The 14,916-nt window shown below is 32.1% G+C and overlaps 1 protein-coding gene across 2 annotated transcripts in view; it reads left to right on the top strand.

Annotated features, from left to right (window-relative positions):
- The first annotated feature begins 3,947 nt into the window (after positions 1-3,947).
- LOC117914992 overlaps positions 3,948-14,916 on the top strand; it is a 30,473-nt gene continuing 19,504 nt past the window's right edge. Inside the window, exons 1-5 of one of the 2 annotated variants that reach the window (XM_034830531.1) lie at positions 3,948-4,235; positions 6,757-6,838; positions 10,173-10,276; positions 13,176-13,302; positions 13,740-13,834. In XM_034830531.1, coding sequence (XP_034686422.1) covers positions 4,198-4,235; positions 6,757-6,838; positions 10,173-10,276; positions 13,176-13,302; positions 13,740-13,834 — 446 coding nt within the window. In that variant the 5' untranslated portion in view covers positions 3,948-4,197. Of the gene's footprint in view, positions 4,236-6,756; positions 6,839-10,172; positions 10,277-11,844; positions 11,886-13,175; positions 13,303-13,739; positions 13,835-14,916 lie in introns of those variants that run through there. The other variant, XM_034830532.1, reaches the window with a different exon arrangement.

Genomic DNA, 14,916 nt, shown 5'->3' on the forward strand with positions numbered 1-14,916 from the left:
TGAATTGGGTTTTTAAATTATAATTAAAATGGTAAATGAAAAAGACTAACAGGAACAATCAGATACCTCTTATGAGAGACTTGTTTCAAATCTTGTAAATATCATTTATTTTGGAGTCAAAGGGCTTTCACGATTTTAAAACGCATGTATATGATTGGGAATAACTCATACATATATGACGCTAAAAACTTTTTTTCTTTACGATTTGGGATATCACTAAAGCTATAAAATTTATGATCTTGATTATTGAAAACATGTAATAAAATTTAAGCTATAAATGAAAGTATGAATATATGATATTAGAATACAAATAAATGATACTAAAATATAAAATAATCAAATAAAAAACAAACAAATAAGATAAAAAACTAAAGTCAAATTAGATTGATCATAACCTTTGATAAGTAATGTTTTTAAACTATATCGAAACCTAACTTATAATGAGACATGGCCCATGAAATCACCAAACATATGTGCTGCAAATGTGGGTGAGGGCCTACCAGGGTTAATATTGTCATTCCCATTAAATGTCATTCATAACTAAAAACCGAAAGAAAATGGAGAATAATAATGGTCTGGTAATTGTTTTTTATAATAGTTTTTTGTTTTCTATAATAAAAAAAATTAGTAAAAAATATTTGGTAATTAAAAAACTATTTTATATATTTTTTTTTTAAGAACATAAAATATCATATTTTCAGAAAACATCTTTTAGAGTTATTTTAAAAAAATAATTATACATATATGTATAGTAATTAAAAATAGAACTCTATATATAAAAAATATTTTTAAAACATATTTTTAAATATTAAAAACACTTTAGTTTTAAAACAAACTTTTGTTTTACAAAACATCAAAAAATCATTTTAAAAAATTATTCTTAAAAACGATTTTTCATAATTATTTTCAAAATCAATTACCAAAGAGGCCTAAGTTTCTTAGCATTGGGAAGGAATCATTAATACACTGAAGGCATTTCAGTGATATCTTAAGAACCCACACATTGGACTTTGAAGGGTTAGCATTGAATTGAGAATATATGTGAAAATTGAAATGATGTGGGCAGGGTAACAAATGTCAATTATTTTAAAGACACCATGAATAATCATAATGTAAATCAAAGTTGGAACCATTTAATTTATTAAGGTTGGTGGTACTTTCCATCATAAAGTTGTATGGAAGGTACATGGTCACCTTCCCTTCCCTTTCCCCTCTATACCTAAGTGGCCATGCCTTTGAAGACACTAAACTTTTGCTACCCTTCTCTTCCCTCTTTAATATGCCCTTTTTACTTTAATTATACCAATGTTTCCTCAATTTGAATTCCCATTGTTGGACTCATAAATGAAAATAGAATTCTTAAACATCAGTTTCATAGTGGGTTGGAAAGTGTTTCCATTTAAAGTGTTTTTTTTATATAAAAGTTTAAGAAAGAATCATTTATAGAATATTTATGAAAGATATTATATTTATTTTGTTTAATATTTTAAAAGTATTTTATCAATCTTGTCAAATGTTTTAGATTTAATAATTATTTTCTATTCATCATAAAAAAAACATGTTTAATAACTAAAAATCAAAAAGTAGTTTTATATTTTTTAAAATAAAAATAATTAAAATTTTTTTTCTTAAAAACAAAAATCATGGTATTTCAGATAACATTATTTGATTACTTTAAATTTTTTTATTTATATTTTTTTATTGTTTTAAAAAATAATTATGTAGATATGAAAAATTATTACAAATAAAATATTACATATAGAAATTATTTTAAATATATTTAAAAATATTTTAGATTTTCAAGCATATATATGTTATATAAAATATTATAAAATAATTTTCAAAAATTGTTTTTGAAAACACTTTTAAAAAAGAGTCTTATTTTTTTTTTCCTCAAAAAATTTTTCACGTTAAAAGTGTTTTTAAAAAGCATTGTGAAACTGACTCGTGATATGTTTATATTTCAAAATTTTATATGATTTGTCTGTAATTTGAAAAATAAAATGAATTGCATATTAGATGTGATGAAAGCTAAAAAGGTAATGTTGAAGGAAGATTGAGCAAGTCCAAGGGGAAGGGTGCTATAGAAATAATTAATTAGAGTCAATGTGGTTGCATATGTCATGCTTGTGAAAATGCTAATGTGTTATCATTAAATACCATACTCATCATATACTTTACACTTCAAATTAAATATTTGGCCAAAATAGTTTCCTTTTAGGATTTGTTTTTATAGATCTTTCCTTTTCTAGCTTTGGTTTTCAAAGAAAATAAATATTGAAATTTCTTTAAATTTTTATATTTTTCCTTCTACTTTTTCTATTTTTTTTTTCTTGTTGGAGTTAAGTTTAGGTACCCAAATAGGCCGACTCAACCCGTACTAATAAATGAGAGAAATAAAGGGAGTTTTAAAATTATTGAGAAACTATCATTATTAAAAACAAATTTTTTTTTTTCCGACAGTTCTGTATCCCTCTAGAAAACACCAAAGAAAGATAAATACGCTCATTTTTCCTTTTTTCTTAAATACAAAATAAACATACATTTAAAAAAAAAATCTCAAAATTTTTTATGTTTTTCTTTGTGAAAATAAATATCAAGACGCTTGTATTATTAGAAAATAATGGTTATCACATTCGTAAGGTGGAAAAATTGATTAGTAAAACAACGAATCAAGATTATTAGACATTATCAAAAACCTTATTTTTCATAATTTCCTTTAAGTTTTTTTTCAAACCAAATATAACTTATATATATATATATATAGTTAAGAGATTAGAAGAGATAAGTGAAATTAATCTTAAATCATATATGTTTTTCAATTAGTTTAATATTCTTATTCACCAATTTGCAATGGAGTGGTAAAGAACTTACTCAAAAGAGCCCTTGCGTGGCAATGATTACCCATCGACCAAAATTAACTTAAACTAATTGAAGTTAGATTTGAAATTTTGAAGTTAGATGGGGGAAAATTTTGAAAGTAATAAAAGGACCAATTTAACCTTTAAATGGAAAGTGTCCAAAAGAATACAACTCTCAAGATATTCTACAAACTATTTATTTGGATAGTACTATAGTTTTGTACACATTTACTAATATCCAAATCATTCTTTCATATATATATATATATATTGGACCCCTCAGCCAAAAAATGCCAAAAAAAGTAAAAATAAAAAATTCTTGATTATCCCATAAATGAAATAACGCAAATAGTTGTTGTTTACAAGGGATGAGAATTATACTCGATAAAATAATTATGACAAAATAAAATGATAGGAAGATTAAAATTGTTTTAATTCGAAATATTTTTTTAATAAGTGTTTTTAAATTTTTATTCAAAAAATATTTAAGTAATTTAATTTTCTTTTAAAGTGTCTTTTAAATTTGGTGATATCTTACATCATATCGGAAAAAAAGTTAATGACAATATATAGATATAAACTTCTTTTAATCATGTAAATGTGTTTTTAAATTGTAATGATACATTTGAATATAGAGCGAATGATATTTATATGGTTGGATGTGAGTCTTTACAAAAAGTATTTTACCTGATCCTAACCTTTGATCTCAGTGTGAAGATTTGTTTAATCCTGTAGAGTATTTGGGTGTGAGTAGTTACAAAAAGTTTTGAAGAGCTTTATATAAAAAAACGTTTCGATATTAATTTGGGTAATTTATTAAATAATTAAAGAAGATTATGAGAATTACTTATAAATTAAAACGGGCATTTCTAAAAGTGATTTTTTAAAATTTATATCATAAGTCATAAGATACACACGTGTGGTGTGCACACCCTCCAAAGCATCACACGTGCCTAAAAAGGCAAGAGATGAGCTCCAATGACAGCCTTCCACGTATCAGCAGCCACAGCTAGACAAGGGGAGTGGGGGAGGAGAGAGGGGCCATTTTTATATTTTTGTTTTTATGCTTTTGTTTTGTTTGTGTACGCTTTTGATTTTGTTTGGAAGGAAAGAAAAACAAGAGAGGCCGGTTTCCATCTCCTTCCTCCTCTTCCTTCTTCTGCTTTGAAAGTCGTCCGTTTCCCTTTATTTTCTTTTCTTTCTCTTTCCTTCTTCTTCATCTTTCACTTTCCTTGGTATCTTTATCATTAAGATGGTGGCGGTTTTCCGATTATCAAGAACCTGAAGCAGCTTAGAGAGAAGAAAATAGATCGTGATCTTCGAATCGTCTGAATCTATGGAACAGCTCGTCAACTTTATTATTCGTCCTCCCAGGTAACGCTAATTCACATCTTCGGTGCGAATCTATGCTCCGTTTGGTTTCTCAGAAAGTGAAGCAAAGGAAGATAAATTGAAATTTGAATCTTGTATTTTGGGCCTCAGAATTAGAAAGCAAGAAGTTTCACTGAAGTAGGCAAACCTAATACAATTATTCGACTTAACGTGCCGTCCTTTTTATTTTTCCCCCGCTTTTTACTTTGATAATCAAATGAATGCAAGATGTAAGATTCATGAGTTAATTTTCATTTTATTTTCTCCGCTTTTCTCAGAAACCAATCATTTTTTCTTAATTTAATTCAGTGATTAATTTTCTGATGAATCTTTTTGTGTATATGTTTCAAATTGACAGTTTTTCCCCCTTCTAAACTCTGTTTTCAATTCCGCATTTCATGCTTAAATCGGGGAATCTTGAATTCTTGAGAACATGATAGTATTCAGTGGAATTTCGAGATGAAGCTTGAATGTGATTCTGGAATAGGCAGTATTAGATGTTTTAAATTTACTATGGGATTTGGTGGGATTGACATGTGAGGCACTGGGCTCTTTAGCTCCATATATACCTTTTATATTTCTTGCACACTTGTTCCGTCAGAACTACCAAGATTTAAGGTTTTAGAGGCAGAGAAAAAATTTCAGTAACACAACACCAAAAAAAATCGTACACAGTGTATACAGATCTTACATGGTTTCACTTAGAACTTTCGTGCGATTGTGAAATTGATGGAGTTTCACTATGGATAGAGATGACCACCATCTCAGCTCGCGAAGTCTCCAAGCCTAAACGATGGAACCCTCCATTTTAACCAAAGCCTTCAAGATTTGGGCCCTTTCCTTAAAATTTTGGCCAGGCATTTTTCTGCCTGACCTTTTCTTTTTGATAGGCAAACAGAGAATATATTTAGAGATCAGTGCCTCTCAAAAAGAGGCGCACCCAATGTATACAAAAGGCACTAAAGGACAAAAAACAACTGAACAAGATAGCCTGCATGTATCTATTCACAATGATGGCTATCTATCAAATCCAACATTGTGACAGTTTCCATTCTCATTACATCCCAAGACCATTCCCATTACAGTCTCCTTCAATCTTTGATTTGACTACTCCTCATAGAAGATTCTTAGATTACACTCTTTCCATATGCACCAAAATAAACATAAGGGAACCATGCTCTAAATCTTCCTTCGTCTTTTTCTCCATCCCCTTAGCCTTCCACCCCACCTGACCTTATGATGCATAGTCTTCCTAAATGGCGAGGCACAAAAATAGATGTAGGGGTAGAGATCAAAAGTTTATACTTTTAGATTCCATCACAATGTTAAGTTTTGTTGTGACAGAAAAGATTTGAAGCCTAACATTATATTTTATTTAACCTTTTATAAATTTTGAGAATGATAACTTTTGGTGGGGCCTAACTGGAAATTTATGTTTATTAAGCCATCCATACAATTTTATGTGCTTTTTAGATGTTATGTAAAACTAAGCTCATGCTTACTTAAACAGTTAATAGTGTTGAAAATGGTCCTCAAAATCCATGGAGGCATATTCTACTTATTGGTAAACATCAATAAATCTATATGGTCCAGGCTGACATGAGCTATCATTGGCTTCGTGCTCTTGTGAGTTATTTTCGTTATTTCAGTATTAGCAGCTGGGAGTGGCCAAAGAGTTTTTCAGTTGTCTTTATCAGGTGGTTGTAGCTAGGAATTATATCAAATCTGTTACTTGGAAGTTCCCAAGGGAAAGAAGGTTCTTGGTGAAGTCACTTTTTCACATGTCGGCAAGTAGGGAATGGACCATGTTCCCAGTTTCTAAAATGAGGTTGTTGGCTGCTGCATCTAAAGTGGCTTTGTCGTTTTCCTTGGAATGCAGCTGAAGGAAAGATCCTCACGTTGGATTATGTAAGAAAGAGGTGTTTGCTTTTGGCAAGTAGGTGAAATTTTTGTAAAAGGAATAAGAGGTTAGGTGGCTTAAGGAAAATGCCTCAAGTTAAAGTCTAGAGTAGTTAAGGAAGAGGGTTGTTTTTGGAAAACAGGTGCAACTTGTGTAAAAGGAATAAGGAGTCGGCCAATCGGACTCTAGTCCATTCCATGGTGATGTATGTGCTTTCGTATTTTATTTTTCCTCCACTGAGTGGTGTGGATCTTTCTTGATTTGGTTAAGGAAGTCTTGGCAACTTGATATGTAATTTTTTCCATAAATTCCAAGAGGAGAATGTGAAGGACTGCTCTTTGTTGCTAATTTTGATGCCTTTGGGAGGAGAAGAACAGTAGGATTTTTGAAGGAGCAGATTACACTATTGTGAAGCTTAAGAAGATCCTGTCAAGTTCTTTTTACTTTGGACTTTAATGCTTAGACACATACCTTTTTGAGTATTCTTAAGAATGTAATCCTAAGAATGAAGCATGCTTAAGAATCTTAACTTGTATTGCCATAATAATGTTTTATTTGGTTTTTGTTTGAATTTTTTTAGCAATTATTAAGTTGATTAAACGTTTAACCATTTTTGGCATGCAGAGCGGAATATGATCCAAAAAATGATTTGTTGGATCAAGAGTTCATGCTAAAAGGGAAATGGTTTCAAAGGAAGGATCTGGAGGTAAGAGTACAGTATCTATATTGAAAGATGCAAAATTTATTACTTTACATGCTTAATGTTTGAACTTTCATGTTAGTTGGAAAAATTAGTTTTTGGGAAAACTAGTTAGATAAACTATGTAAAAGGGATTTTTTTTTTTTTTTTTTAATTAGTGTGTCATTTTCAGTCAATTTCCTTGGACAAAGGAGAAATTGCTGAGAGAATTTCTATAGAAAAAGAATTTGTGGACCAAGTTGTCAAACTCACTCAAAATGCTAACTTTCATGACTTATGAAATGGGTGCTATTAGATGAGCCTTTTAGCATTTCTACATTCCTACTTTCTAGCATGCTGCATGGGGTGGTTTATTGATTCACTGTAACAATCTCACCCTGGATGAGCTGCAGAGGATCTCAGACCCTCAGAAACAAGTTACTAGAGAAATGATTTCCCTGCATTAGAACCTCTCTGTAGTGCCAATTATGTTACCATGTCCCATCATGTCAGTTTCGGAGAAGGATTTGGACCCCCGATGGAACCAATTTAGTAGATTTTAATGTTACAGGTTTCTTTTATTTACGTCAGTTGTATGATTTTAATCAACTTCTTTTTACAATAAAAAGATTTTTTTTTTATGTTTTTAGAAAGAAAAAACGAGTTTACAGTCTAGATAGATGAAAATAAAGAAATATCTTGGGTTTGAACTTGAAACAATAGGGTTTTCTTTAAGAAGAATGGAAAGGAGAGAATGCAGTATTTGTTATGTCCTAACCTTGTCATTCTTAAAATTACAATATGCATATCATTGAACAAATGACCTCAATTATTTAACAATGAAAAAAGTGTTGTCCGTTTAAATGATTATATGACCCTTCTCAAATAGGTCTTAAGTTGGTGCAACAATGGTTTAAGACAACCTATCAATATATACTCATGTTAATTTAATTTGGAGACTTCATCAACATGAATATCCATGCTGGAACCTTGGCATGACATCATGTATGGAATGAATCAAGTGGGACTGCATTTTTAGGCAATAAATTGTGATCAATTCCAGTGTCCTTTGTGCCGAATGCTGAACTGAATTTTGGGTTATAGCAATGGCCAATCTTTTACGACACTAGAGATTTATTTGTTGTTGAACCTGAAACCCTTCATTGCAACGTAGATATATTGGTTCTTAAACCTTAAATCCATTATTTGAAAGAATTGTCTTTTCTTTAATAGGCATCAGTAAAAAGATATCTCAATCTAAACCACCTCACATACACAAGAAAGCATTGCCCTGCATTTGGCTTCAAGATTTAATCTAGCAACCATTGGTAACTCTTTGCTTTACAATGTGAATACATTGGAGGTTATGCTCTAGCAGGGTATGGTAACCAAAAGTGGACTGATGATCTGATGCTGAACCTGCCAATTCACATCAGCAAACACCTCAACCTTTAGATGAACATTGCTTAATTTGTCTCTCGTGTCCTTTTGTGCGTTCCCAAGTTTTGTGGCAGGTAGTTTGTCTTGAGAGAAATGCCAAAATTTCCTTGGACAGATGGAGATTTGTGGGGGCCACATGAGAGGCTGCACAATTCTTTCTTCCCTCTGGGCTTCAGTAATGAATGCATTTTATGGAACCTATTGAACTTAATCTTACTAGATCAGAACCTTGCATGCTCATCAAAGACGAGTCAGATGGAAGTGCAAGCTGAATGGAAACTTCTTCCAGTGGTTCACTCAAGTTAATGCTAATGGTTGTCTTTTGGGTAACCTAGGTCAGCTTGGATTGTTAGGGTCATTAGAAAGCATGATTGTACCGTATTAAAAGTCTTCTCTAAACCTGCCAGTATCTTTTATAGTGGAGTGGGAATCTGCTTGTGTCATCTCCAGTGTATCAAATAGGTAACATGTTGCTTGGAAATATGCTGGATGGCTGTGTCAGATTGTCCACACTGCCAGATTTTTGAGGTCTTTCAACTAAATTTCTCACTCAGCAAATCAGAAAGCGGACTTTCTTGCTAGGTGTGGGCCCTCCCAATTAGAGACTTATGTAGAGGATTTTTGACCTCCTTGGGAAGTAATTCTAGTAATCCGAATGCATATTCCAGAGTTCTTCAGCATTGGAGTTCTATATAGTTGTTCCATTTAGTCCTTCCTTACACATTTTACTTTCTATATTTTCCTTTTCTCCTGTCAGAATTTGTTTTTGTGAGAAATACAACTCATCCTTCTTTTTGTACATTTGCTTGCGTATATTCTTATTGATGCTCAAATATGACTTATCAAAGAACTATTTTTTATAATGAGCTTGGATGGGATCTGATTGTTGAGAGGGATGGATGACAAGACAAGAAAATCTAAAGAGAACACATTTGATGGCCCTGTTTATGTTTTACTGGAATCGGACTTTGTTCAGTGATTAGAAAGAATGAATGAATGGAAAATGATGGTAAGAAATGGAGAGCACTTTTCAGTAAATGATGCTGAGAATTTGATCACATCTAGAATGAACTTTTCTTTGCCTTTACATCCATGATCTGAAACATTTGATGGCCATGTTTATGTTTTACTGGAATCGGACCTTGTTCTGTGAATAGAAAGAATGAACGAATGGAAAATGATGGTAAGAAATGGAGAGCACTTTTCAATAGTAAATGATGCTGAAAATCTGCTCACATCTAGAATGAACTTTTCTTTGCCTCTATGCCCATGATCTGAAACATTTGATGGCCCTGTTAATGTTTTACTGGAGTCGGACCTTGTTCAGTGATTAGAAAAATGAATGAAAGGAAAATGATGGTAAGAAATGGAGGGCACTTTTCAATTGTAAATGATGCTGAAAATCTGATCACATCTAGAATGAACTTTTCTTTGCCTCTATCTCCATGATCTGAAAAATTATGGTCAATTTTGGCATCTTTTATTTGAAACATTTGATGGCCCTGTTTATGTTTTACTGGAATCAGACCTTGTTCAGTGATTAGAAAGAATGAATGAATGGAAAATGATGGTAAGAAATGGAGAGCACTTTTCAATAGTAAATGATGCTGAAAATCTGATCATACCTAGAATGAACTTTTCTTTGCCTCTATGTCCATGATCTGAAAAAATTATGGTCAATTCTGGTATCTTTTATTCCAAATACATGAGATGCTTTATGAGGGATGTGTTAATTTAATACGAGAAGCTGACCTACCATCCTGTAGGAGTTAGTTGCAGTTCTGGTTGTATCATCAGTATTATGTTTTTAGAAAATATTTGTTTGATTGGTCCTTTATGAAATGATGATTTCCTTTGCCGAGCTTGTAGTAATTCCAAATGACTGTATACCTTCAACTAAAGGGCTTGAAACATTCTGCAGGTTGTAAACAGTAGGGGAGATGTTCTTCAGTGTAGTCATTATGTGCCTATTGTTAGTCCTGATGGAAAGCCTCTGCCATGTGTGATATACTGCCATGGAAACAGGTTAGTGAATAATTATAGCTGATTAGAATATTGCCCTAATATCTTGAGGTTCCATACGCACTGTACAGATTTCATGTAGATATCTCAGAACTTTCTACTGTTCAGAATATGGTGTTGGTAGCAGTTGAGAAAAGAGCTTTAAGCTCCAGCTGGTTTCATCAAAGCACAGCTAACTGTGCCTCTAATCTTACAGAAACGGAGTTGATGCATCCATTTGGGCCTAGTTGTGGAACACAGTTCTAAAAGGCATTAGTTTATTTAAAGAGTAGGGTTTCTTGACTGTTATTTACAGTTATAGCAGTCACCGGGCCCACTACAATGTTTTCTCTTTTTTATAATTTTTTTACTACTGGAGATTATACATTTAAATATTAGATTCCAACTATATAAAAAATGAATGGAACGGCTATCATACCATTGATGATGAATACAATTTCTTTAATTCATAATTCTTTTTTACTATTAAAGTATTATAGTCCTAAAAAGTAAATTCCAAGTATAAAAAATAATGTAACTGCTATTGTATGATCGTTGTTGGTAAATACCACTATAAAGTAGATTCCAAGTATAAAAAATAATGCAACAACTATTCTATGACCATTATTGGTAAATATCATTACTTTAGTGGTTTTATATTCTATGCATATCATATTACAAATGGTCTTATCATTAGTCAACCACTTTGTAATTTTCCTTTTTTAGGCAAACAAAGAATATAGAAAGTAGCACCAGCAAAAAGAGGTGCACTAAATGTACACACGTGGCATACAAAATGCACCAAGAAAAGAAAAACAAAAAGCATTTACATGAGACTGCCATCATAAAGACCTAACCATTCACAATTAAGGCCATCCAAAAGATCCAGCAATGTGTAATTCTCAATCTTGAATAAAGCACAAGACCACTTTAACAAAGGTTTAATGAGGATATCCTTCAACCTTTGATCTGACAGCTTTCCTCATTGAAAATCCTTTGATTATATTCTCTCAACATGCACTAAAACGAGCATAGGAGAGATATGTAGCATACCTTCCTTCACCACTTATCCAGCCTCTTAATCTTCCATCCAAGGTTTTTCACTGAATCGGGAAATGTGTAACATACCTTCCTTTGCTACTTATCCAGCCTCTTAATCTTCCACCCAAGGTTTTTCACTGAATCTGGAAATGTGTAGCATACCTTCCTTCCCTACTTATCCAGCCTCTTAATCTTCCACCCAAAGTTTTTCACTGAATCTGGAAATACCCACTAGGCTAGAAAAGACTCTTGTAATTTCTAACCTAGTCGATGTTTGGTAAAACTTAATGCTTAATGCTTAATGCTTAATGACTTGAAATGAATTTAACTTAAATTATGCTTAGGTTATTAAGTCATATTAAGCAATTAAGTTGATTTACCAAAGTCATATTTAACTTTAAGTTGTAATATTAAGTTACTTTATCAAGCATATTTAATATGTTTGTAACTTAAATTAAGTCATATTAAGTTAATAAGTTGATTTTTCAAATGGCCTCCTTGTAAAAAATATTCAAAGCTTATGAATAACTTACATATTATGAATAAAACAGGAAAATCAATCTGTGGATTCGAAGACTAGTTGTTTGATCAGGTCAGGTTTTGGAAATGTTTTCATTTTCCACTTTTATTTATTTATTTCCTTTTTGGATCTGGTTTGTTCAGTAAGCGTGAGAATCATTTGTATGACTAGGATACTAGACATTCTCACACAAGAACAAAGAAAATGTGTTGAATTTGTTATTGCTTCATGAACTAAGAGATCTGATTTTTTAAAGCAACGCTACATAACATTTTCTCGGAATCCTTACAGACAATATAAAGAATGATTCTGAAAAATATATGCTGTTTAAATCATGTTCATATTGTTGTGGGGAGAGAGCAGGAGTGGGGGAAGAGTTGTGAATCATGTATACTACTAGGATACTAGGATATTCTCTCAAGAACAAAGAAAATGAGTTGATCTGACATGTTGTACAGTGGACTAAGAGATGTGGTTTTGAAAAAGGTAACCCTACATGACTTTTTTTTTTTTTTAAATGGAAAAAGAAAATGTATAGATCAATCAGGAAAAATATGTGCTGATCAGAATCATCAGATCATGTGTTGATATTAGAGAACTTCATGCGTCATGATTCTATTTGTCTGTTGTTACAAAGGATTTTCTTTCATTAGACTCCATTACATGGCAGGACTTCCTTCTTTTCTGTCATTTGCATGCTGCTTGTATCTGGTCTAGGGTCTACCTGATTACTTGTGATACCTGGACTCTTCAACTTCACTTAATGTACCTGTGTTGACACGATATGAGAGAGGTGTGGGTGTGACGATCTTTTTCAGATATTCCTATTTTGCTTTGGATATTCATTATTATGATTTTTTTTTTTTCTTTTCTAGAAACAAGGATAAAGGAGAAAAGAAAGAGAATATTGTTTTTTTCAAGAGAATGTTAACTTTTTGCTTCTAATTGAATTTTAATTGATTTTTTTATCTTTTTATGTCATATCCAAGTATCATGCAAAAACATTTTTCAGTCGAGTTCCTGTATCCTAATATTTGAGATGTGAAGGATCAGGTGCTTAGATACACACCCACATCTGACACACGTACCCAAACCCATGTGACATAGCTGACTACTTTTTATGTTCTTCGCTACCTGAATTCCTTCTAGTAGTTTTTATTGCCATAATTGTTTCCTGATATCTATACAACTTGCTTTGTTACTGTTGTTTCTTGGATCCCATTGACTTCAATGCTATTTTTTCCAAGTCTAAACACACAATTTGTAGTTGACTTTTACCCTCTAAATTTTTAGTTGACTTTTACACTCTTGTTTCATGTAACACAGCTTTACTGACAAATAGAATATCTTGATTTTTTCCAGTGGCTGCAGGGCAGATGCCAGTGAAGCTGCTATAATTTTGCTGCCTTCAAATATTACGGTTTTCACCCTTGATTTCTCAGGATCTGGCCTTTCTGGAGGGGAGCATGTTACTCTGGGGTGGCATGAAGTAAGTCACAGAGTGACTAAAGCAAGATCCCTTTAGAAATATAAAAAATAAAATATAACGAGTGAATTTTTTGGTCCCTCCATTTTAATTTTTTGTATTAACATATATTTATTTTTAAAGACTTTTATATATTTATTTGAACAAATAGTCCAATGGGTTTCTTGATAATTACATATATTGAGGACTAAACTTGAAGAAAATTTGGTTTTTATTTTGTAGTGCATATAATTGGCATAACAGTGCATCTCTATGTTATTTTATTCTGCTTGTTTGTTTTTCCCTTTTCTCATTTCAATACAGGTCTGCATTATACAAGACCTCATATCTCTTCCCCATTGAATTCCATCTGATATACACCAGATCACGGATTTGTATGGTGGTTATTACTATTCTCTATTATTTGGTTGCTATCTTACATTCTTTTGTTTGGCTTTCAGAAGGATGATCTGAAGGCAGTGGTTGATCATCTGCGGGCAGATGGGAATGTCTCCTTGATTGGTTTGTGGGGCCGCTCAATGGGTGCTGTGACTAGGTTTTCTTCATGCACTTGGCTCTTTTCCTTTATGCTGGCATGCGAAAAATGTTGAACATAGGGGGCATCTTTTCCATTAAGTTTAGTGATCCTCTGGGTGACAGTTGTGCTTAGCAGGATAGCTCATGTTTGCTTAGTTATTTAATTCTGGGCATGGAAGGGCGACCATGATTTTGATCAAGTTGTGTGCAGTGTTATCAAAGGCTAATACCTAGTTTGCCTAGGCCACCAGGCTAAGCGGGGTAGATAGAAGTCACCCCTTGAAGACTCAAGCAAAGCGGCTTCAAAGAGGTGATGCTTAGGTGGTTGCCATAGGATAAGGCACAAGGCATAGAGGTGGTCGCCTTTGACCATGGGTTAAGATTAAATGTACTTAGATTATAGCTTAATTCAATCTATCACTATGATTGATAATATAACATTTCATCTCATACTTTGTTTACTCTAATGTTGGATTGAATTAAGGGTTTTTTTTTTCCTATCAAAACTTAATTCAATCTAACATTAAATTAAACATGGTATAAGATGAAATGTTATATTATCAATTATAGGGATAATGAGATGAAGGGCTATCAATCTAGTCTTGATGAAAGTAATGACAATTTTAATTTCAACGATGACTATGATGTCTAAAGTTTCTCTAGGATGTTCATTCTCTTATTTTGTTTTTTATTTTGATTTTTAGATGTCTAGAAGACTAGAATGTGCAATTGGAAAAGATGAATTTTTCAAAATAATATGATGTTTCTTATGATGTGAGGTATATTTAACACTTTGAATAATTATTACTAATTTTTAAATTTTATAGGACACCATAAGAGATGAACAATTAATAGTGTTAATTGTTGAAGACGACACTTATATTGATTAAATATTGAATAGGTAAATATATGTATATTTCTTATCGCCTTATTATAATCAGGCCATTACCTTGCTTTTTGACTTTTGCCTTAGGCTAAAAGGAGTCCTATCACCTTGACATCATCTTTTGCTTTTGACAACACTGGTTGTGTGGGATTCCAGATGTTTGGCCTAATTGTTCTCAATATTTCACAGTGAGAACTGGCATGCTTACTTTGATT

The sequence above is a fragment of the Vitis riparia genome, chromosome 5 (assembly GCF_004353265.1).
Source record: "Vitis riparia cultivar Riparia Gloire de Montpellier isolate 1030 chromosome 5, EGFV_Vit.rip_1.0, whole genome shotgun sequence".
Lineage (NCBI taxonomy): Eukaryota > Viridiplantae > Streptophyta > Magnoliopsida > Vitales > Vitaceae > Vitis > Vitis riparia.